Here is a 23,122-nt window from a genome sequence, read left to right on the forward strand (position 1 = left end):
TACTCAAAACACAGTAAATTGCATTATTGGAGCAAAGCATGTTCTTTTTTATTAAGTGTACAAAACAAGTGCAAAAATAGTGATTCATAAGAGCTACACAAAGTAGGACTTGCCCTTCAAAAATTACAGTCACAGAGGATACAAATCGAAATGCAATACATGAAGTGCTGTTCAAAGAGGATAAAAGGGATCAATGGTGGTCTTGCACAGTAGAAAAGATTGCAAAACATGGACAGATTCACAGCATTTGATAAGTACTAAGTGCAAGCTGCTGAAACAAATGCCAAACTCATCAGCATTCTCCCTTTCAAACTATGCACAGTGCAAAGATTTTACAAGGAAGGACCTCTATAAATGGCATTCATTCTAATACACTTAATCAAATAGATAACTTTGGCCCATATGCTATTGTATCAATTACTTCCTAGGCTGCTCACACACACACGGAAATGACAGCTAACTTACAACTAAGACAAAGGAAACACCAGGCAAATTCTGCTGAAGCGACAGAGGTACTCTTAGCAGGTCAGAAATGTGTTATTATGTTGATACCATTGACCTGGGATGCATGCAATGAAAGTACCTAGTTTAATATGAATACTGAGAGACACTGACATATATAGAAGAGGAAATCTAAGTTTTAGATAACTGTGGAGCTGTGGGAGGAGGCTATACTACCTTAGTCTAAAACTGCAGCTAACACCTCAGCAAATAGCCAGGTACTGCAACTCTGGCACCAATATGTGAAACAAGATACTGAACATTAACAAGCCTAACTGGATTGAAGGCATCTTGGGTTGTGGTGCAAATTAACAGTAAAAAAGGCACACAGCTTGTGGATTTAGGGTGGCTATAAGTGAAACCCTAAACACTGCACAAACACACAAACCTTGCACAGAGTAAGCCTAAGTTTTAATTCACCAGTCATCCCGGCCACACATCCCCATGTTTGCCATTTACAGTATGGTGCACTTTTGCTTCTTTTTCTTCTCTGGTTCTTTTTTGGTCGGCTCGGGCTCCTTGCGCCCGTAGAAGCTGGAGAAGCAGGCTGGGGAGCAGATAGGCTCTCTGAGACTGAGCAGCCACCTTCCCTCGCCATAATAGGTCAGCGAGCCGAGCTCCATCTCCTCGACGAGCTCCCCCTGCTGGCCTTCCTGCTGCAGGGCCAGGATTTCAAGCAGATCCAGACCTGTTTGAACTGGCTCAACACCCTCTGCACAGCCTAGAGTAACGTGGGCGCGGCTTCCCGGAGGCAGGGAGGCAGCTGCAGGGACAGGAGACTCCTTTTCGGCATCGGCTGGCCACAGCAAAAGCTGCTCCTCGGTGAGGGACACTCTGGCACCAACAGTGCGAGGAGTGACAAAGAGAGCACTCAGTGACAGCTCGAACACAGAACCATAGAAATCTTTAACAGCCTGGAGAGTGGGGAAAAGGAAATATCACAAGATTAACTTTTTAATATAATTAAACATTACACTGCTACGACGTTACTCATCAAAATGCATGAAATAAAATGTAAAGTAATAAATTAAAAACACACTTACAAACATATGTAGCCACCAGATTTATATTTATCTGATCACTTAATGCAAAAAACCCCCACAAAAATAAAAATTCTATAAGCAAACAATTAAATGACCAGTTTCTTACAGGATTCTCTGCATATTCTTTGGCGCCCTCTGCTTTTCCATAGTTACAGAATTTTGTAGTGCAATGGAGGGTTTCTCTGGCTTCAAAGTACTGCTCCAAATCCACCTCCTTCTCAGCTTTTCCAGTGACTGTAAATACAAGGCAAGATCAATTGCATCTTAGTCATGCCAAAGATTTTAGATCTTAATCTGCTTAAAAGACTTAATATTTCTCACCATTCACCTTTATAGTAAATGAAACAACTTTAAATACACTCACAGTCAATCAAATGTTTCTTGAAGGCCTCCAAGGTGTCCAGCGTTTTCACAAAGTCCATTGATGTGCACCTGACCTTGTCCTGGATGGAGGAGAGAAGAAACCAGCCAAAGTAAAGAGGAAGGGACATTTCCTCAAGTGGACCTCTCATGGCTTCCAGTTGGGCCTCCTCTAGTCCACGCCTGGTCTTCTTGGTCAGCTGTGCCAGATCTCTGCTCCATTCAGTATGTGGCTCCAAAAAGACAGGAACAAGATGGTGTTGCTCGGCAATCTCCCCCAGGCGGGCCAGCCGATCCTGGGTGTGGTTGGTGTCATCCACCACCAGCAGCAGAGGGGAAGCTGTTCCTGCACTGCAGCAGGCCACCACAGCGTCATCCAGAGCCTTGTATCCATCCACAGATGATTCTGGATTCTCTGGCTTTACACCATGGTCATCAGCACAGATGACAGAGCACTGGTCTTTGTAGGCATCAGCTATGGCACATGCCAAGAAGCTTTTACCGCTTCCTGGAAGACCTCTGAGGACAACAAGGGTGCGAGAGGTTCGCAGGGCATCTTTGGTCTGCTCCCGTTCCAGGAGGGCAAAGGACAGGGAGCCAGATGCAGGGACTGTATCCTCTTCCTTTTGAAGCTCAGCATCATTCTTCTCAGATTTAACACCTTCTGCCTCAGCTCCCTTCTGAGTATCAGACTCAACAGATTTTTCTGGTTCAACTTCAACCTTCTTGTCCTCTGCAGATTTCACATTTCCAGTTTCAGCCGATACCTCCTCCTTTAATGTCACAGCTTCTGTTGGCTTTTCTGATGAAACTTCTGCCACCAACACAGTGTCTGCTGCTTTTTCCTCTTCTGCCACCTCTTTGTTAACTTCTTCTGCCGCCGTCTTCATTGTAGTCTGCAATTTTGTCTCAGTTTCCACTTGTTGTGGCACTTTCTCTTCTTGGCTGGGTGGTTGTGTTTCCACTGGCTGCTGCAGCATGACTGGTTCAGGTAATGTTTGCTTTTGTTGTTTAGCTTCTGCAACTGATTCTGCCAATTTCTCTGGCTCTGGTTCAGGGGCACTCTCTGCCAGAGGTGTTTGCACAGGCAAAGGTTCTGGGTCATTCTCTGGCACAGGCAGCTGTTCAGGCTGGATGTTTTCTGGTTCTGTGTCTAAAGCTGCAACTGGGTCAGAGATCTTTTCAGATGACTCATCTGCTTCTGGTGGTGCCATCGCACCAGGCACTGACGCCATTTCAGATTTTTCTCTGAGCAAGCGCTCCCCAATCTCCATTTTTGTTTTTTCCTCAGACAGTGTAACGTTTTCTGACACAATCAACTCTTCTGGTTTTTTCACATTTATGACTTCTGTATCGTGACCATTCACTGCCAGCTGCTCAGTCTCTTCACCAGCAGCTGGTGGCTTCTCAGGCTCTGTGGATTCCTCTGGTGTCTCCAATTTTGACACAACCTCTTTTTCCATTACAGTCTCCTCTGGCTGTGGAGTCTCTGACACATCTAAAACCTCGCCACTTTTTTCAGTATCCATGTCTGGCTTAAAGTCTGACTTTACACACCACCATGTACCTTTAAATACACAATAAAAAAAAAGGAAGATAAATTGTTTATTTGGACCATGATGACTAAACAGTACAGGATCTTACAATTCATGAAATTAAGTCAGAAAAATGTTGGATACATACCAAGGCTGGAGAATGGCATTAATCATATATACATGAAAAAACTGTTCTTTGTCAATTTGACAGCATTTTGACAGACCATAAAAAAATCAAGTCGTTTTATGAGATTCACAGTCATTATGTCTCAAAACAGGAAGTTGCTCAATATTCAAGATGTAAGAAAGAGTGTAGTTGTAGGAAGTGGATCTTTTTTATACATCACGCATTATCATTTTCCAGCAAATTTTGGATGTGCAGGAGGTGGACACAATATCATATACAATCTAAAAGCAATTCAATTCAACATCCTGAAGCTATAGCCTATTGTCCATTTTTGTTCAGTAGGGGTGTTGTACTCTTGTTGTGCATATAGTAGGGGTGGTGGCAAAATTTTGGCACTACAGCTCATCCAAATTTTTATTTCCATTGGTTAAGAATTCAAATCATTAGTTCAGTGGTGCAGACCCAGAAGCATGACTGCAAAATACTGTATTCAAACCTTGCATTGCTAAATTTACTGCGTCAAACCTTGCCAGCAAACATAGACAAAGGGTTTATGAAAATGGGGCATCGCGGAAAAGTCTGATTACTTCTTAGTATAGCGACCTCCACCGTGGGGCAGGTTGTTTCAAATGTCAAGAGTTAGTGTTGTTACTGAACGGTGGATTTAACAGATGTGTGAAACCGCATCGTGTCATGAGACAGAAGGGGAAGCACTCACAACACAACCAATGTAACAACAAAGACAAACTGGCAAACATTAAACACAGTATTTTAACTGCTAGGAATACACAATAACCGAAACCCAACAGACGCAAAATTGGGAAATATGAACATTTTCAGTTGTATTAAACTTCATCTCAGTCGCAAGGTACAGTGGTAACGGTAGTAAATGGCGCAGTGAGTGAGGGGATGTTTTTTTGTTTAAGGGCAAGTTTGGACTAAATACATTACCAAATGCATGCAAATAAGTAAGGTAACAGGTATTCTTAAAATAAGTGTCGAAGTCCGCGTCCAAGTGAGCGCAATTGTTGTTCTAAACAGAGAAAATCGATGGAGTTTGAACATTACCTTTTATTAACTGCACAATGTGGCTAGGCGGGGAGTGGCGTGCACCCAACGTTAGCACGCCAGACAAAAACAATTTAGCCTGGCAGTCAGTGAATCTAGCTGTAACATCAGCAGCTACAGCACCACGTAAGTTTGATGTTTATACAAGTCGCTGCGTGTTATTGGAACAACTTATTTTAGGCTATTTGTGCAAAAAACAATGTACGAAATTTAGCATACTGTACGACGGGCTTTTGTTTGCTAAAATGCCAGCTTACCAGATACACTGCAGTGGAGCTGTCGGTGGTGCCGCTGACCACGCGTTTCCCTCTGGATACAATGACAAGGCAATCCTTGGCACAGACGTGAACCCGCTTCAAAGAAAATTCCCGGGAACGCGCAACTGGGCGTGGCCACGGACACGCCCCTGAGGACCGGAAGGACGCCGCTGCAGGACGATTTTTTTAAATCTATTTTTTGTGTTATACCCCTGCACAATTTCTCTCAAGTGGATTTGTTACTTATTTTTATTTTACATTTTTAAACTTTATTTTGACTTGAATAGATCACAAATTGATAAGGCTACTAAAACAGAGAGTAATAAAACAGACCTCATGGGACAATATAAGTCCATTCCTAATAAGGATGGGTTAACTTATGTTTAGGGTTATTTTCCTCATTTTCATGGGAAAAAAAATGTATATACTTGTCTCGCCACCTCATGCAAACTATGTATGTGTATTTGTTTGTATGTGTATATATCGGTGTACGTCTGTGCTGAAATAAAGACTATAAAAACTTTTTTTCCCCATTTTACATGATTTGACATTTTTCAGTTCATACTGCATGTCTATTTATTAATACGAGGGAAAAAAAGTCTGTATCAATACGCGCACACATACCTTGACCTGGTGTAAACCACAATCACTTTATTCTGTGATACCACTCCTATCCCAAAAAGTAGGCCTCACAGACAGACAGAAAGGCTGCAGTAGTTTAGATATACACAAGGCAATGTATCAGGGACATTTTATCAATATTTATGAAGACTTCCGTTTAAGAACACAACCAAACCATTTTAATTGAAAGATACACTACTATGCTTTGTTTCACATTCATTATCAACATCTCAGACAAAGGGAAGTACCATCAAAAAGCAGACAATGACCATAAATTGTAATTATACACTCTTTCGACTGCACACAAACAATTAACTGATATTATAAACCCTGCAGGAAGCAGTTATCTGTGTGTAAATCACACCATGTGATAAAGGTGTGACAAGGGGAAGTGCTCTGCAAGCAGAGGTCTGTATGGGGAACTCTTAAGTTATCAAAAATAAAAGCACTTCATGGTTGGCAGGTGGCAGTGTGTATGTCATGTATGTATGTATGTGTGTGATAAAATTCCTCTGTATTTTGTATATTAAGTGACACATTTTCTATATAATAGATGTTTGTTTTTCATAGAATTCTGCCAAAAATGCAGCCTCACAAACAGATTTGGACTGTAACTGAAAATATTAGCATTTGTTCTTTAGAAGTAATTATGTAAAATAGAGCAGGATGTAGGCCAGATTTAAACACTTCCCCATATACATATTTTTACTCTTCAGAGAACAGTATATCTTTGCACAATCCACTACTGTCTATGAAATTGTGAGACCAATGCTCCCAAAATGAACTTCACAGTATGATCTTATAAAGATCCAGTGCCTGGTTTCTATTTGTGTTTCATACTGGACTGCTTGTATTTTGACCTTTGAGAAGTTGCTACACAAAACATGCCTTCTTGCACCAAGACCTATAAGCAGATAACTGAGTCTTATCAGCCAGTGTCTTAATAAATATTCATATTGAAAAACTTAGTATGTCAGCAATTTCACATAAACTCAGACATCCCAAATTCAAATACAATATGTGCCCATAAAGCTTTTCAGCATCTGTCAAAATACTGACACTCTATCAGACTATATCAGACTGTTAATTATACATTCTGAGCACTTTTTGCACTCATAAAAACTCAAAGCTGCCCATTTGAGGGAGATGACTTTTATTGGTCTCTTTTTGGTCTATCAACTTTCATTTGCTGATTGTTGTCTTCTGTAGGTCTTTTTCTCAATTAGCCTCCTCACTGTGGTAAGTGTTGCTTTGCTTCATCAAGGGCCTGAAAGCAGAATGATAAATGTCAGCGAATGGATGTCTTTAAATGGAACTAAAAAGATGGCGATGGTAGGAATATGACAACAGAGAAGGAACCTTCTGAATGACATTCATGGCGGAGTCGTCTTCTTGCAGTTTGGCCAGGGTCAAGGCTCTCTCAAAGTGGAAGACACAGGATTCAAAGTTTCCAAGTTTCACTGAGATGAAACAGAAGGGAATTGACTATCAGAGACATGTCACAGAAACTGACTCTGTAAATATTAGAACATTTCTAATAATATTAAGTAAAAAAATTGTAAAAAGAAATACCCCAAAAAACCCAGATAATTACATTCTGATTGTGCCACCAATACATTAGCGTTTATCTGCCATTTCTCATCAGCAATTTCATCAGCCGCAGCAACTGAACAGACGCCATAGTCTCTGGCTTCTTCATGGCGATTAAGCTCCAGGTAACACCAACCAATCTCATGAAACAACCAGGTCTTCTCCAAACCACCACAGACCAAGGGAATCTTCTTCTCCCAGCTGAATTGATAACATACAGAGAAAAGAAAATGATATAACCAATCACCAATAAACTAATCCTCAATGTAAAACAATGTTGTTAAGAGAGGTGTGACTATATAAGATTACCATCAAAATAGCATGTTTTGCAAAGGATGGCAACATCACATATTACACACGTGCGGCTGTTATTTCATTATTTACTTACAACTTAATGGCCTGTGTGAACTGTCCAATTTGGGCATACACCCGCCCAATGTTGTCCAAAGCCCTGGACATTGCATCTGGGAGTTTGCTGTTGATAAGAAAGATTACTAAACATTTGATCGATTTTCGTAAGATACATTCACTCCTATTGTGTAATTTCTTCAAATCCTCACCACTGTTTAGCCAACTCCAAGTCTTTTTGATGATGGTTTAGTGCTTTGTCTATGTCTCCCAGGTCGATCAAGGCATTCCCAATACAACTGTGCAGGTTGCCTAAAACCTCTTTCTTATTAGGCACCTCTTTCTCTGACCATCCCTGCACTATCTTCATGACTTCTTCGGCCTTCTTGAGACTACCTTCTGCGTTTCCAGATGTCAGCTCTAAGACGACAAACATACAGTAAGCATTTTTTAGACTAGAAAGAAAAGCACTAAGCCACAAGTTCAGTTAGAAGCCTGCCGTACCTGCATCAATGTCATCAAGGCTCTTCAGCAGAAACTGAGCAGGTTCAGAGGGTGCGCTCTGACAGGGCTTGCTACATTTTCGCTGTTTGAGCTTACGCTCCCTTTCCCGTGCATAGATAGGTTTCTCCTGGTTCCAGAACTCGGTGCAAGTGTCAAGGTATGTGAGGCAGCTCTGAATGACGTCCTGCAGTCGCTCTCCACCCTTTGTGTTCCCTTTTACCAAGTCTGCAGATCATTGCGTAAGTTTTAAATTAAAAAAAAAAGTCAAAAGTGAAAAACATCATTGTGGGTGGGTTTAAATAAACAAACTGAACAGTAAGGACTGTTGGAGATACTAATAGTTAACATTTGAATTTACAGTGTACTAAATCTGCCAGCGAATGAAAGATGCAGAGAAACAAAAGCATAGTGAAGTGTGGACACTAACAGTAAGCAAAATGAAAACAAGATTGTATGACCTAGGTGAAATAACACAGTACCTTCATCTTTAAGCAGGTTTTCTAGATATTTTTTGTCACTGTAAAACTCTCCCAGCAGTTGTTTGGTTGTCTTCTCACTCTTAGGGGTCTTCTGGGTTTGCTGTTTTTTCTCCTTCGTCAGATGCTGAATAGCAGTAATTGGCTGTGCCCTCTTTGCCAGCCAGGCATTCAGAAACATAATATTGTACATCAGAAGGGAGGCCAGGGTTGAACATACAAATAATTGCAAAATCTATGGTAAGCCACTAGTTGGCAAAGTGATCATTTGTTTGTTACTGGGTCTTTTTTCCTGGACAGGATTGATGTTTGTATGTGTACAATTATTCTTACAACAGCTCTGCCTCCAGTATTTCCAGTTAAATACTGGGTTATTGAAGGGGAACACAGAAAAGACTCACCTCCTCATCTTTTTGAAGAAATGATAGGTCTCCCTTAATCTCCAGTTTTACAGAGGACGGGCCTAGAAGATGCCAGAGAAGAACACGTGATTTAGATTATGAATGTGAGGAGGATTTTCATATGCTGTGACAATAATTTAGTCACAAAATAGTATTATATTACTTACTGCCAACAGCGTTTTCGATGGCCTCCTGTGCTTTCTGGATACCCAGTCTGAACTCCTGTATTTGTGGACGTAGGTTTTGTCCTCTGTGGTAAAACACCAGCGCAAATTCAAATTCTCCCATGTAGTACAATGCCTCTGCCTTCTGGTACAATCCCTGCAAAATCACGATAAAATAAATGTTTATATGCTTCACTTTTCATAAATTCTGGCATATTTACATTGGGTGCTGTCTTGAGGCATGTTATTTCTAATAAAGAAGAGAGTCATTTTTTATTTTTAGTCTTAACAGTGAAAGGCACCAACATTTCTGTGACCTGCGGTTTACCTCGAAAAATGACTTGTCCTGTGTGAGTGAAGCCTCTGCATCTTTTAAAGCGTTTTCAGATTGCCCCATCTTCAGGTAACATTTGGAGCGGCCAACAAAGCAGGACTTGTCACCAGGCTTTAAAGTCAGTGCCTGAACAAAGACCAAAAGCAAGTCATTCCTACGTGCTTTTAAACGTTGCATTGACAACCTTGGATAAAGTTTTTGCAATTCCAAAATATTCTGTAGTAATCACCATAGGATGATGAGATTGTTAGTACAAAGTGGCATGTAGCTAGCTAACTAACTACTTACCGTTGTGTAGCTCTCTATAGCCTTTTTATACTCTCCTTTAAGGTACAGCCAATCCCCATCGGCCATTGAAGTGGAGAATACGCCCTTTGGCTTTTGACCTTCGTGATCTCCGTCTGTGTCTGACATTTTAAGGCAAACGTTTTGGTCATAACACACATGCAGGCAATTGAACTCAGGGGGTATCTAACGTTAACGTTAAGCTAGACACATTTACAGCTCTGGTCAACTGGTATCCTAGCAACCACACTAACAAACCGAGAGCGGGAAACAGCGCCATCTTCCACTCGCCCCGAGTAGTACAACTTAACGCCATCTGCAGCACACAGATTTCAGTTTTTATTATGACCATATATTTGTTGTTGCTATTCTTCTTATTAAATATCATTAATATTGTATTATATATTTGATTATTAATACTAATATGATGCCACTAAAACAGAATAAAACAAAACAATTTAAGGGAAACCCAGAGGCGGCCAACTTTATTGACATGGCTGGTACTTTTCAAAGGTAAAGAGAGGATGGTTTCACCATAGGGGCAAAAACAATGACAGATATGATACGAGGACGCTTTTCTTTTCTTCATGAAGTGCACCAAGAGAACACACTCACCAGGAAGTAACTGAACATTACCAGGTTACCATCATCACACAGTGTCTGACTTTCTCAGACAGTAGCAAACACATATCACGTCATATTTGCTCTATTCTTATATTCTGTTATATTGCGTGAAATTAGACAACTTGCATCACAGTCAAGGAACACAGAGCATAATCTATTTCTGTGCACTAGTTCATGCAGACCAAGCAAAACAATTATCTTCCTGGATTTGTGTCAAAGCTCATAATCGGTGTCGCTTTCAAACGTTTACATAGCAGAAGTGTCCTCATCTTACACCGATGGTTCTATTGACAGCAAATTTACAATAAATATACATATCAAAATTAAAAAATGGAAAAAAATAATCAACTATCATCACAAATCAACACTTTACATTCCAGTAAAATGTACAATGCAGCAATCTGTGAATGGCAACATCAAACATAAAACCTGTGACAACAAGAGGGAGGTGGACTTTGCTAGCAACAAAGCCAGCACAACTGTCTCCACTGCCATCTTTTTAGTGTGCTTCGGCTGTACTGTATGCGTAGGTCTAGGCTCCAGCTGTTGTGAATTTAAAAAATGCTCAAGTGCTTATATTGGCTTATGACAAAGAGTCAGTTTTCAGTGCGAATTCGTAGCAGCCAACTGTCTGTGTGACAGATTCTTCAGAACGGGGAGGTGTCGCTTGCTCAGTGATTTTCTTCAGAAATCATTAAGCAATTTATTAACTTTCATGCAGAGAATACCCGCTCAGCAGTATGTTGAGAAGAGCCGGATAATAGCTTGCTCAATACTCATCTCAAGAATTTCCCCAGGATGTCATCCCTAAAAGCTCTGATACAATAGCTGCACAATCTCTCCTACCTCAAAAATCCAGAGAATATTTGGACCAGTGTTGCTAGCCATTACTGACTTTCAAGTTTGTTTCATTCTGGAAGGAAAAAAACCAAATCCAAAACCAGTAACACTATCAACTCAGTCTGAGTCGTCTTGGTGTCCTTGCTATACAGGCTTTAAATCATTTGCTGCATGTGGGTTGCATTCAGTCAATGGCATAGACAAGAATCTGACTTGCAATCAGTCAGTCATTAAATATGGATGGTGGGTCGGGGGGGGGGGTTGACATTGTTGAAAAGTCCTGATGTAGTAACTGTTTAGGTAGACGAATCCTCCAATTAACCAAACTGGAAGAAGAAATTTCCTGGTCCAGATGCTGAAACAAACATTAAACAAGTCAATAATTGATGTATTATCAAATGGTTGAGCATCGTTTCACACAGCTTTTGTATACATACAGTACATGAATTACCTTCAAAACTAAAACCCCCTGGGCCTCCAAAGAATGCTTTGAAAATGTTGTTGGCATCAAAATCTGGTGGGGACAAAAATGCAAGTAAGAATCAAAATCAACACAGAACTTTCCAGCCAGGTTCTCATCATCAAAACAACAGCTGTTTTATATTAAAAAGGTGGTTCATTAGATATGACTTGTACTTTAATCTGTTCACCCTTAAGACCTCCCACCCCAAGGCTTGCCCAGGTGCTGACCTCCCATGTTCATGCCGTCATCCTCCAGATCCTGACCGCTGTCATAGCGAGACTTCTTCTTTGCATCTGAAAGTACGCTAAAAGCCTCGCCCACCTCCTTAAACTTCTTCTCCTCTTCCTTCTGCACCTCAGGACTAGCTCCGCTGTGACGGTCTGATGGGACAGAGAGGGGAAAAAACAATACAAAAGCACAAAAGTCATTTGGGCCAAGGGACAACTGTATACAGTATTATCTAGAATTGCACAATGATTGTTTTATTGTTTTGTTTTTTTTCTTAATTTTCTGTTCAGTTAAGCACCTGGATGATGTAAAAGCGCCCGTTTGCGGTAAGCTTTCTTGATCTCATCTTCTGTGGCGTTCTTATCCACCCCAAGCACTTTATAGTAATCTTTCCGCTTGCTTTTCTTCAACTCCAGCTGGGCATTTTTCAGGAGGTGCTTGTGTTCTAGAGAATAAAAAAGACAGAACAGGTTAAAAACAATTAAGCAGAATAAGGGGGAAATGTACGTGCTGAAAGCTATGTCAACTCAGCCACAATTGAGGAGTTGGATTCTCACCTTTTGTTTTCTCTGTCTGGTAAACCTTCTCATAGTCTCTCACTGCCTCTTCATACTGCTCTGTGTCCATATAGCTGTAGCAGAGTATGCACAGGTCTGTTATTGTTTCTTTAATCAGTTTGAACAATAAAATATAAGTGCAGATACTGATAATGATACTGTCTTGTGTTTGTCCACGTCTGAAAACCAAAAAACAATATAACTTACTGTCTCTATTATTGACCAAGTTAGAAAAGCTGGACATACCACTGTGCTCTCCGTAAATAGGCCTTGATGTAGGTCTCATCCAGTTTAATGGCCTTTGTGCAGTCTTCAATGGCCTGTTCTAGTTTCTTCAGCTTTCAAAGAAAAAGAAAAAAGTGTGACCATGCAAGGCAGAGATAGAGAAAAAAGTAGTGGCCTAGTTCTCTTGATGTGACAGAAGAAAGTTCAAGATGGCAAAGATACCAAAAAACTGCAAAAGTATGTGTCTGTGCTAACCTATAAATAACTAAATGAGGGTGTGTGTGTGTGTGTGTGTGTGTTATGGGTGATGACTTGTATGCGTTTGTATCTATGTATGCCTGCAACAAGCCGAGGATTAATCTACCATTATCAAGACTATCTATGTCCTGCATAACGTAGAATTCATAGTTTGTAGTTTTGTTTGTGTTCCTGTCCTTACCTTTATCTAACAGACAAGTTTTTCTTCCCTTTCCTCTTTTTTGTATTTTGACAGAGTTGGTCTCCTTTGCAATATTTACTAATCTGCTGTCAAAGTGGCAAAAAATGTACAAGTATCCCAGCTTGGATACTCATGGAGCAACACATTAGCCCTCCGTGGCTTCTAGCAAAAAAGCCACCAAGGATGCTAAGGTTAATTCTACAGTTGACCCCCCAAAACAACTTGTCAGATGTTGATGCAACCAGTGGTATCTCTCCTGTGCATGTTCCTCACCTTAGATCCAACAGTGGCTCTATTACAGTACAGTTTGGCATTAGTTTTGATGTTGTTGGGGTCTATTGTTAGTGCCTCAGAGTACAGCTCATAGGCTGCCTCAAAGTTTCCCTCCTTGAACGCCTTGTTCCCCTCGTCCTTCTTGGCTTTTAGTGCTTTGGCATTCTGGGAAGACAATACATAGGACAACCTTAAAAGCTACTCTGGACTACCTTAACAGCAATGTTACGCAGACTTAAAATGGATGAGAGAACACCACAGTGTTGTATTTTCTTAATTTTCCTAAGTTAATAGCTGCTTTTAGAGGAAAAGGCACCCAACTGGACATAAATGTAAGGGTTGTATTCATAGGGATTCACAAATAAATTGTTTATTTGATTTATAAAAAACACATAGTGAATTACTCACTCTGCATGCAAGCCGAGCTTTGTCATGGTCAGGAGCCATACGCAGGGCCTGGACAAAGAACTGGACAGCCTTGTCAATGCAGTCCTCATAGTACAGACAAAGACCACGCACATACAGTGCATCTGCATTAGTGGAGTCCATTCGCAGAATATCACTAAACAGGAACAAATAACTAACATTAATGCTAAAAGAAAACATACATATAAAAAGAAACAAACAAAGAGAAATCAAAAATATGCCATTTTGTGTCATCATCTTTAAAGGTTTAGTTCACATCTGAAAACTTCAGTAAACGACAGTAATGAGGCAGTGTACAAGGATGTTCTGGCGTAGCAACAGATAGCAAGTGTGGTAACAGACCAGATATCCATAATAGAAGGAGAGAACCAGCCAAAGTTATTAATTTCCAGCTTTAAACTGTGAGAATGACCTTACCCACCTCTCTGAAAACAGAGCAAACTCCACACTATTCCTGAAGGCACTACCCAGAAAATCATCATTTTCAAGGCAAATTAACCAGGTGGGGTGATACATTTTAGGGATGTGCTATTTTTACAGCACTGTAATTGCGAATTTGAGATCAAGCTTACATTTCTTAGACCCATGTGCCAAACCTATAACCATTTAGAAACATAAAAACACAAACTTGTGCATATAGTTTTTGAAACCATCAGGTGTTGAGGCCCATGGACTTCAATCTGGTATACTTGTATTCACCAAAAGATGAGCCAGCTCAAGAAATCATAATAAACTTGGTGCAGTCAGAGCCTAACATTTAATAAAGTTATTCTGGCTTTATAGAAGTGTCTGACTTTTCATTTTACTAATATGTCATAATAAGAGCTGTATTGAGTTGGTATGACATGGTATGGCACATGCACACCCCTGTGTCTTACTCTGCTTTCCCCCTGTGCTCATCGTGACAAAATTCCAATAATGTCAAATAAATAAGTGAATCGGCAAGTATTTTTCAAATATGCTGTCTTACCTGGCTACAGACTGAGCCTCAGGGTAGCGTCCCAGCAGGGCTAAGCACTCTGCCTTCAGTATTTTGAACCTGTGACAGGCTGAGGCAGACTCCAAGGCACGGTCCATGCAAAAAACAACCTAGAGACAACAACAGCACACTTGCAGTCTGTGTTGCTTGGCATGTCTGTTATTCGTGACATACTACGCAACTGACAAAATTAAGTAAGATTGTAACCACTGTGTATCTTACCATCCTGAAGTCTCTCTTCTCAAATCCAATCTCTGCCATTCTCTCATATTCAAGGATGGATTCTGCATTCTTCAGCTGATAAAAGAATTTGTGGTATTCAGTGACAATGTGCAAGTAGTGACCTGTAGTAGTCAATTAATTTCTTTTACAGCTACCACTGGCCTCACATCTGTGCCATACAGTGCTTGTAAAACCAGGTCAATGCAAGCAGCAGTACTTCTGTGAAAAACCTAAAACTTCCTCCTGGCTTTCTCATTGAGAATTAACAGTAAATCTAGTTGAGCTCCTCTTAAACCGCTCAGTATCAGACCTTTTCACTTTATTTGCACTAGCTTGGCCAAAGCTTATCTGATAGTGGATAATCATGTCCAAGTTGTCAGATCATGCTCTGTCAAACTGAGGTCAACTCACCTCCTGCTGGGCCTGGCTGTTGTCAGTCTCTAGCTCCAGAACCCTCTGGAAACAGCGGCTGGCAGCCATAGCATTGCCAAGAGACAGGTGGCACTTGCCCTCTCGCAGATGGCCCTGTAGGTAAAAGACTTACAGTTCACAAACTGAAGGAATAACATCCTCAATTCCTACCCTTGCTGAAATCAGTTGGGCAATGCGTACCAACAACGACACCATGACAAGCTCTAACTTACTTCTTTATTATGTGACACCGTTTTATGCCTTCTACGAAATCATAATGCTAGTAACCCTGCAGCAATGGCTGATAATTCACTGAACTACTATAGGGATATGCTATAGCTTATGTATTGAGGAGCCACATACCACTGTAAACAAAAATGTCTAAAAGTTGAACAGGTACAGCTCTGCAATGTAGTAATGTACAATGTAACTACACTCAAAGTTCAAGATGCCAAGTAGATGCTGTTGTAAGGTTGTCCATAGCTGTGTCCAAAATCTCCTCAACAAAGCACATTAGCCATTTGTTTCCAAACTTGATGGGTATAATGGCACCAACACAATACAAAATGAGATCAAGGTCATACAGAAAGACATCATTTTTTGTTGTTTGGTGTCTTTCAGTAATAATTAATCAACTAATATGCTTTTACATGTGGCATATGATTAATTGAAGGTGTGAAAATAATTTCTACGGGTTATCTAAAACCACCTTCCAAGATAATTTACTCTATTATGAAGCAAATTTTACCCATGTTATTTACACACATTACTGCTAAATCAAACATGTTCATGCCCTTCTCTAGGCATTGTCCACAGCAATATGAAATATCATTTTTCAAAGAATTAGTAGAGGAGGCAGGGAGAGGGAAAATGTATGCAGCAAAACAAAACAACACTCAGAACAGAAAATACTTAACAATATAAGACATTACGAGAATAGATTTTCCCTTTATTAGATTGTAACAGTTTGTTTCCCACAACCTGCCTTCATGAAGGTGTTATCTAGTCGTACTGCTTGCTGGGAATCCTCTAAAGCCTCTCTGTACCGACACAACATCATTAGCGTGGCTGCCCGGTTTCCATAGTAACTTGCATTCTTCGGACACATGTCTGTATAAAAAACAAGTTATTGATATCCTATTAAGGACAGACAGAATTCAACCTTTTATTTCTTAACCAAACACGAAATCAACATCATCCAATTGACTTACAGGAAGACTGACCCAAATTATTTAGGGATAATTACCTATGGCCTTGGTATAATAACTGAATGCTTCTGCGTAATCCTTCTTGATATAAAAGGCATTGCCTTGCTCTTTGAAGCCCTCCGCTTCCCTGTGTAAAAGTGGGCAAAAAGACAGAAAAAAGATGAAAGGCAAATTTAGGAGACAAGACTCAGATGAGTTGGGTTATGGACAGAGCGTGACTATACAGGCGTGTGGTGGTCAACTGGCTGTATTTGTTTTACAGATTACTTAACTTCTAGATACCGAACTTCTTGTCTGCAAACATTAACTTATCCTTTAAAAGACCGTAAAGTCTGAGCATCACATTCACAATCATGTGTAAAGAGAGCATGTCCAGGATTGTGAATGTGTGCATCAGAGAGCTTGCTGGCCTGAGTTAGCTAAACATAGAAAGAGTCAAACCAGCAGGGTAGAAGTGTCTACTCCAATTAAACTCGTAGCTATTTTGTGAAGCAGGCAGGGAGCTGAGCCAGGAACATATGACACCATGCTGTGGGCCACTGCCATGACTTTTTTTGGAAGGCTTTCATGTTTTACATCACGACCACACAGTGAGAGAATGGTGTCCTTAACTAGTTAGCCAGCAAGTATCATATGTGAAATATCGCAATAACGTCAAAGCAGTACAACTTTTACACTCGACAGGCAACGGCAGATTTATAGATGTTACAGTGTGCCTGACAGCAACTCAGAAATCCAACACAAGAGCCAGCTAAGTGGAGGACAACCAAGCCAAACGCGATCCGGGGCAAATTTTAGCTGAACAGTTAGCGGTAGCGCGCTACTTAGCTTTCATTGTGCGACGAGAATATTAACATAGCAAGGACTTTTGAGTACACATGTCAGTATAAGGAGTCGTTATAGATCAGTTTCAGTCGCTGACAACAGAGCCTCAATTTGTCGTACCTTTCTAATTCTTCGTCACTGAGCAGTTCCATGTCAGGGTCCATATTCACAGCATCACAGTTCTCCGTCGCCATTTTGCCGTCAATGAGGAGGAGGGGCGGGGCCACATACTGCAGCAGTTACGTACACTGTAAACAGGAAGTAGTCAGTTGGGTAAGAAAAGCGGTTTTCTTGCAAGTAAAAATTATTCTTATATTTAGTACATATCTACCCACAGGTAGCCAATATCAGCGTATATATTTTGAAGACACGAGTTTTAGTCAGGTTAGTCAGTTTCGGATAACATTAGCTAATTGGTAAGTGATATCGTGGCTTTGTAACGTTAACGTTATTTCACTGAAAGCTAATGCTAAGCTATTTCTTCATTTCCTAGACTGTAACGTTAGAGACCTTAGCATACTATCATCATGACTAATGTATATTTTTTGTGCTTATTCGTTCTAAGTTAGTAATTGTTGTCAAATTTTAGCCACGTTGCTACCGAAAACGCATGTGTAGTACAATTCTATGCTATGCACTGACACTGTAACGTTAAAAAATTATTTGACTCAACAGTTTTCCATCGGTGTATCTTGTTCGAAAAACAGATTTTCTGACCTGATAGTGAATCATGGGGAAAAGCTGTAAAGTGGTTGTGTGTGGCCAGGCTGCAGTTGGTAAAACGGCTGTGTTGGAACAACTACTGTATGCCAATCATGTTGCAGGTATGACTTTTTCCGTATAATAATACTGTTTTCCATGTTTTCCATTTCTTAGTTCAAATACAGTTGTTGATTGTTAAGTGTTTTACAGGTTGGTTATTCTCTGTGTAATTATATATTTTAAATGTTTTGTTGATACTCAATAATTACTTGGGAATAGCAATTGAACAAGCAAAATATGTTATTTTAATTACAGTATAGGTAAATTACAGTACATAGTCAACTTGCTCATGAAGGCAAAAGCCAGAGAGCTTTAAACACCAGCATTAAACATGACATTTCTTTTCATAGACAATGTTTTTTTTTTGCAAGTGAATATCATCACATTTCAGAAATTCAGCACCAGCCCTAAACCTTAATTAAGTCTGTTACATTAATTTGTAAAAGTGTAGAATATTTCCTGTTTGGCTCCTGCAACAACAAAATGTTGTGACACACTTATAGGAGCAGCCAGAACTTGCTATGAACAGCTGTTAGCATAAATAACACACTGGGTGTCTCAGAGCTTGTGATAAGACCCTAGAAGAATAAAATACCATGACTATGTCTTTTCAAGTTTTGTAGATTCATATTGTATATCTTACTACGTTCCAGTTTCTAAAGTTTACTTAAGTAGGTAAATGTTAATTTGCACTTACTTAACCATTACTGACATGATAGCTGCCAAATTAGATTTCTGTTCGCTAAAAAAATACCGCAATTTGCAGGGCTGCAACTGACGATTATTTTCATTGTCAATTAATCTCTCGATTATTTTCTCAATTATTCCATTAGTTGTTTGGTCTATAAAATTTCAGAAAATGGTGAAAAATGTTCATCAGTGTTTACCAAAGCCCAAGATGATGTCCTCAAATGTCTTGTTTTGTCCACAACCCAAAAGATATTGAGTTTACTGTCATAGAGGAATAAAGAAACAGAAAATATTCACATGTAAGAAGCTGGATTCAGAAAATGTTGACTTTTTTTCTTAAAAAAATTAGTCAAACCAATTAATCAATTATCAAAATAGTAGGCAATTAATTTAATAGTTGACAACTAATCGATTCATCGTTGCAGCTCTAGCAATTTGTAACCCCTGCCTAAGACTCTCATATATAATGTTGAACAGATTTATTGCCTTTGCTTTTTGTACTGACACATTGTCATACAAAGTGTATTGCTATTTGTTTCTAGTAAGGTAATGTAAAAGTGCTCAGTTACAATGTATTAATTACAAGCAATTGTTTTAATACTTGTGTAGTATATCACACCATATGTGCCTGTCTATGTTTATCCACTGTTAGGTTCAGAGCCCATGGAGACCCTGGAGGATATCTACATTGGCTCCATAGAAACTGACCGCGGCACACGAGAGCAGGTGCGCTTCTATGACACCCGCGGACTCCGGGATGGGATGGAGTTTCCTCGACATTACTACACTTTTGCAGATGGCTTTGTACTTGTCTACAGCATTGACAGTAAAGAGTCCTTTAAGCGGATGGAAGCCCTCAAGAAGGACATCGACCGTCACAGAGACAAGAAAGAGGTGAGGACTGAACCCATTTATATGCAGCTTGGGAAGGTTAATTTGGGGGTACTTTAATAAAGCTGGGTTAATTTAGAGGGGACCAATCTAGAGAACCCAAAACAGTTTTCTCTAATTCCAGTGGCCTATGTATTGGAATTGGATATATGATTATTATATTATATTTGAATGTTGTTTCCTTCTGATTCTCTTTAAGTCCCAACAGACAACCTGGCATAGCTGTTGCCATTGCTAATATTGTAGCTGTAGCACACTGATGTGGGGCTAACCTGATGATCCTGATCCACAGGTGACCATTGTTGTGCTGGGTAACAAGCTGGACAAGCAGGATGAGAAGAGAGTTGACTCTAACATGGCCCAGAACTGGGCAAAGAATGAGAAGGTGCGTCTGTGGGAGGTGTCGGTGGTGGACCGGCGCACACTGATTGAACCCTTTGTCTACCTGGCTAGCAAAATGACTCAGCCACAGAGCAAGTCCACTTTTCCTCTCAGTCGCAATAAGAATAAGGGCAGCGGTTCTACAGACAGCTGAATGACCAGACACTGTTGTCATGTTCAAGAGGGAGGAAACGGGGAGAAGAGGTGTGTTAAAGGGAACTTAGTTTTGCTACAAAAAAAAGAAATAAAAAAAAATTGATATTATGAAGGATTGAGTTTGTAAGAGTTGGTTTGGAGAATGTGGAGAAGGGTTGATGAGAGAAAAGGCAGGATGATTGTATGGATATTTATAAACAGTGAGTGCTGTTGGTATTGGTATAGCATCCATATTTGATGTTTTGGTTAAATACTTATTACTTTTATTATAACTGAGTGAAAATGCTGATCTTTTGCCACATCAGCTAATAAAATATTAGGTATTTTTGTTTTTGTTTGTCATTCCCATTTTATTAGGTTGGATTCTGGTCAAACTATTTATCCATATTCTTTACAATTACCACTGTTGACATTAGCAGTCATGTTTGGACCTACATAATATAGTTCTTGAACTACTGACAATCAGCATTATGATCTCAGTTTATACTTAGACAGTCCAGAGTTTTAAGATATCAGACTCATGGCGCTCACTGTATAGATAAATTAGGACCTAGCACACATGTACACTGGCTACTATTTTATTTACATGTACACTACATGTATACACAGATTGAATCAGAAATTGCAGCAGTTACACATTACCTAATTATTGCATCACACAAATGCTGAATTTCACATGTTATACATGATATGCTAGGTGAAGGGATTTTATTGATACATTATTGATGATGTACAGTAACTGTGCTGTTTGTTGATCTGGAGATTTGTTACATTATATATGCTCTTTGCTGACATTCATGTTGTAGAGTGAATGATTGACTTTCCTTACCACATATTGCCTTCTGTACAGGCTTTAGAGATTTAAATATTAGATAAAAGATGTTCAGATTAAAGACTGTTTCTGCAGGCTCAGGTGCTACTTTTTTCTGGTTGCGACACATGAAAGACATAGTAAAATGTTGAAGCATAAACAACATGATTTAAGATATAATCAGTTACAGTCATTGCTGAATTTGAAGCTGGTATATTTTTTACTAAGCTGTAAAATAAAATCCCAAAGTATTCAATACAGACCATTAAACTGATTATTCAGGGTGCAACAAAATATGAGTAGCTTTTAATGTTTGTTTAATTGAAAAAGGGGAAATTTGTTGATATTGTCTTGAATTTTCATGTGTTTGTACCAGAGTCTATCAACATTATGTATTACATGCAACTTTTTTGTGAATATCAAGCTTTTATGTATTAATATCCAAAAGTGTGCTCACAGGATATTTGTTTGCATGTTTTGTAAACAGATTAAATGAATTTTTCTGTGCCTAACCAGAATTTTTGGTGAAATCTTTTGGTAAAATTGGGAATCACAAAAGCACATCCTCAGAGTTGTGACCTGACTAGGAGGGATTTGGAGAATTGTCTCTGTGACTTGTAACCTTCTCAAATATGATGGGCAAGAAACGGTGGGAGTTTAATGACAGAAAAACTCAAATCCAGTTTTAAAAGTTAAAATAAACCCAACCCCAATCACTGGAGTTCTGTTAATTTACATTGTAGTATGTTTCATGACCAGTAGATGTCTCTAATCTTCCAGTAAAACGATGTTCTCATGCTGTTTTAAAGGCTATAGTGTCTCAGTATCGTTTTAAGGGAAATATTCATGTGTATACTATTCAGTAACCTTGAGATCTCTGCACTAGACTGTAACAAATATGTGGTTACAACAATCTTTAAAGAAGTACATTGATTTGACAATTAAGTTGCACATAATGTCAGTAATAAATGTATTTGTTGTCCTCACACCACATGACAAAATTGTTTGCATAGCCTGGTGGTATATGAGGGCCCATAAGAGACAATGAAAATAAAAATAAATAATTAAATCTGCACAATACTTACAAATGTATGTAAATAAAGGTGAACAAAACATTCACAAAGTTAGTATTTATTACATAGCCGTGAATTGTAATGCATTACATGATGCAGGCATTCATATTATCTGATAAAGTATTAATACAGATTAACATTTGTGCTAACATGCCTATGCCTTCCTTTTTGATACCTCTAAAGAATAATAATGATCCCTATAAATATCTTTAAAATTGCCACTAATCCACATTGACACCTATGAAACTGTTCACTGAAAAAATCTGTAACACTGAACACTTTCTTTGAGAGGGGATTCAGTTTCTGATGACATCTGATGACTTGTAAATATCTTTGGATTTTTATATCGGATATCTGCCAGATTGATCTAATGTATTAAGTAATTTGTTCATTTAGTTCTTCTGAGTGCACATGTGGTATGTTTTGTTAACACTTTTTGTCATGTGAGAGGATTTAGAGACAGTTTATTCAAGGAAAAGCAAGTAGCATTTTATTTCAAATGTAGTTTTTTGTCTCCCTTGAAAGACAAAACAGTGAGTAATAGATACTAACTGATTCATACAAGATTAAAACTCAAACAGAAGGAAAATTGAGATCAGAAAGCAGGCAGAATTGTCAACTGTCATGCCATACACTGCAAACCAAGAAGATTGGTTAAACAATTTATTAAATAGCTACTGGAACATTAATTAGTTTGGTGTTCTATATCCATCAAAAAAGTCAAAGTATTAATAGGTATTAATTGTTGTAATGGCTTTCCTGTAAACCAGTTTGGGAGTGGTAGTGAAAACAATGCCAGTCAGACAAGGTCAGAGATGTTTAGGCAGAAGAAATGATCTGCTAGTTCCACACGGGCATGTTGACTGGAGAGTTTAATGCAAGATAATGAGAAAACCTCAAGTGGAACATTTATGAAATGATACTACACTCACCTTAGTTTCCCCAGAGGGTGCTATCATGTACCATCTCATTTCAATCATGTTCTTTTTAATGACTAGAATTGAGCCAGTGCGCTGATGTTACT

At 39.3% G+C, this 23,122-nt stretch overlaps 4 protein-coding genes across 8 annotated transcripts; 1 reads left to right on the plus strand and 3 right to left on the minus strand.

The window, feature by feature from the left end:
- Window positions 1–18: 18 nt before the first annotated feature.
- On the minus strand, window positions 19–5,045 carry LOC122869482 (2',3'-cyclic nucleotide 3' phosphodiesterase). Of its 2 annotated transcripts, none has more exons than XM_044182551.1 (4): window positions 4,892–5,045; window positions 1,909–3,471; window positions 1,651–1,778; window positions 19–1,415 (listed from the first exon to the last, which is right to left on the minus strand). In XM_044182551.1, the coding sequence occupies exons 2-4, from the start codon at window positions 3,431–3,433 to the stop codon at window positions 957–959; spliced, it is 2,112 nt and encodes a 703-aa protein (XP_044038486.1). In that variant the 5' UTR covers window positions 3,434–3,471; window positions 4,892–5,045; the 3' UTR covers window positions 19–956. The 2 variants fall into 2 exon arrangements, with proteins under 2 accessions (XP_044038486.1, XP_044038485.1); XM_044182550.1 differs by lacking the exon at window positions 4,892–5,045 and adding an exon at window positions 3,588–3,671.
- Window positions 5,046–5,516: 471 nt separating this feature from the next.
- odad4 (outer dynein arm docking complex subunit 4) lies at window positions 5,517–9,929 on the minus strand. The gene is made up of 11 exons (XM_044182561.1): window positions 9,618–9,929; window positions 9,324–9,455; window positions 8,999–9,152; window positions 8,832–8,893; window positions 8,434–8,584; window positions 7,955–8,179; window positions 7,663–7,870; window positions 7,491–7,577; window positions 7,107–7,303; window positions 6,872–6,972; window positions 5,517–6,779 (listed from the first exon to the last, which is right to left on the minus strand). The coding sequence occupies exons 1-11, from the start codon at window positions 9,741–9,743 to the stop codon at window positions 6,744–6,746; spliced, it is 1,479 nt and encodes a 492-aa protein (XP_044038496.1). The 5' UTR covers window positions 9,744–9,929; the 3' UTR covers window positions 5,517–6,743.
- A 142-nt stretch (window positions 9,930–10,071) lies between these two features.
- On the minus strand, window positions 10,072–17,582 carry dnajc7 (DnaJ (Hsp40) homolog, subfamily C, member 7). The gene is made up of 14 exons (XM_044182560.1): window positions 17,455–17,582; window positions 16,548–16,636; window positions 16,287–16,411; window positions 15,302–15,415; window positions 14,891–14,965; window positions 14,660–14,778; window positions 13,672–13,825; window positions 13,264–13,428; window positions 12,573–12,664; window positions 12,327–12,400; window positions 12,068–12,214; window positions 11,769–11,921; window positions 11,530–11,592; window positions 10,072–11,433 (listed from the first exon to the last, which is right to left on the minus strand). Exons 1-14 carry the CDS (start codon window positions 17,526–17,528, stop codon window positions 11,396–11,398), a joined length of 1,482 nt encoding a protein of 493 aa, XP_044038495.1. The 5' UTR covers window positions 17,529–17,582; the 3' UTR covers window positions 10,072–11,395.
- Window positions 17,560–21,537, plus strand: nkiras2 (NFKB inhibitor interacting Ras-like 2). 4 transcript variants are annotated; one of them, XM_044182564.1, is made up of 4 exons: window positions 17,560–17,607; window positions 18,042–18,158; window positions 19,439–19,680; window positions 19,970–21,537. In XM_044182564.1, the coding sequence occupies exons 2-4, from the start codon at window positions 18,065–18,067 to the stop codon at window positions 20,210–20,212; spliced, it is 579 nt and encodes a 192-aa protein (XP_044038499.1). In that variant the 5' UTR covers window positions 17,560–17,607; window positions 18,042–18,064; the 3' UTR covers window positions 20,213–21,537. The 4 variants fall into 4 exon arrangements, with proteins under 4 accessions (XP_044038499.1, XP_044038501.1, XP_044038498.1 ...); XM_044182566.1 differs by having other exon boundaries at window positions 17,585–17,718; XM_044182563.1 differs by lacking the exon at window positions 17,560–17,607 and adding an exon at window positions 17,609–17,750.
- The last annotated feature ends 1,585 nt before the right edge of the window (window positions 21,538–23,122 follow it).

Source organism: Siniperca chuatsi, linkage group LG21 (assembly GCF_020085105.1).
Source record: "Siniperca chuatsi isolate FFG_IHB_CAS linkage group LG21, ASM2008510v1, whole genome shotgun sequence".
NCBI lineage: Eukaryota > Metazoa > Chordata > Actinopteri > Centrarchiformes > Sinipercidae > Siniperca > Siniperca chuatsi.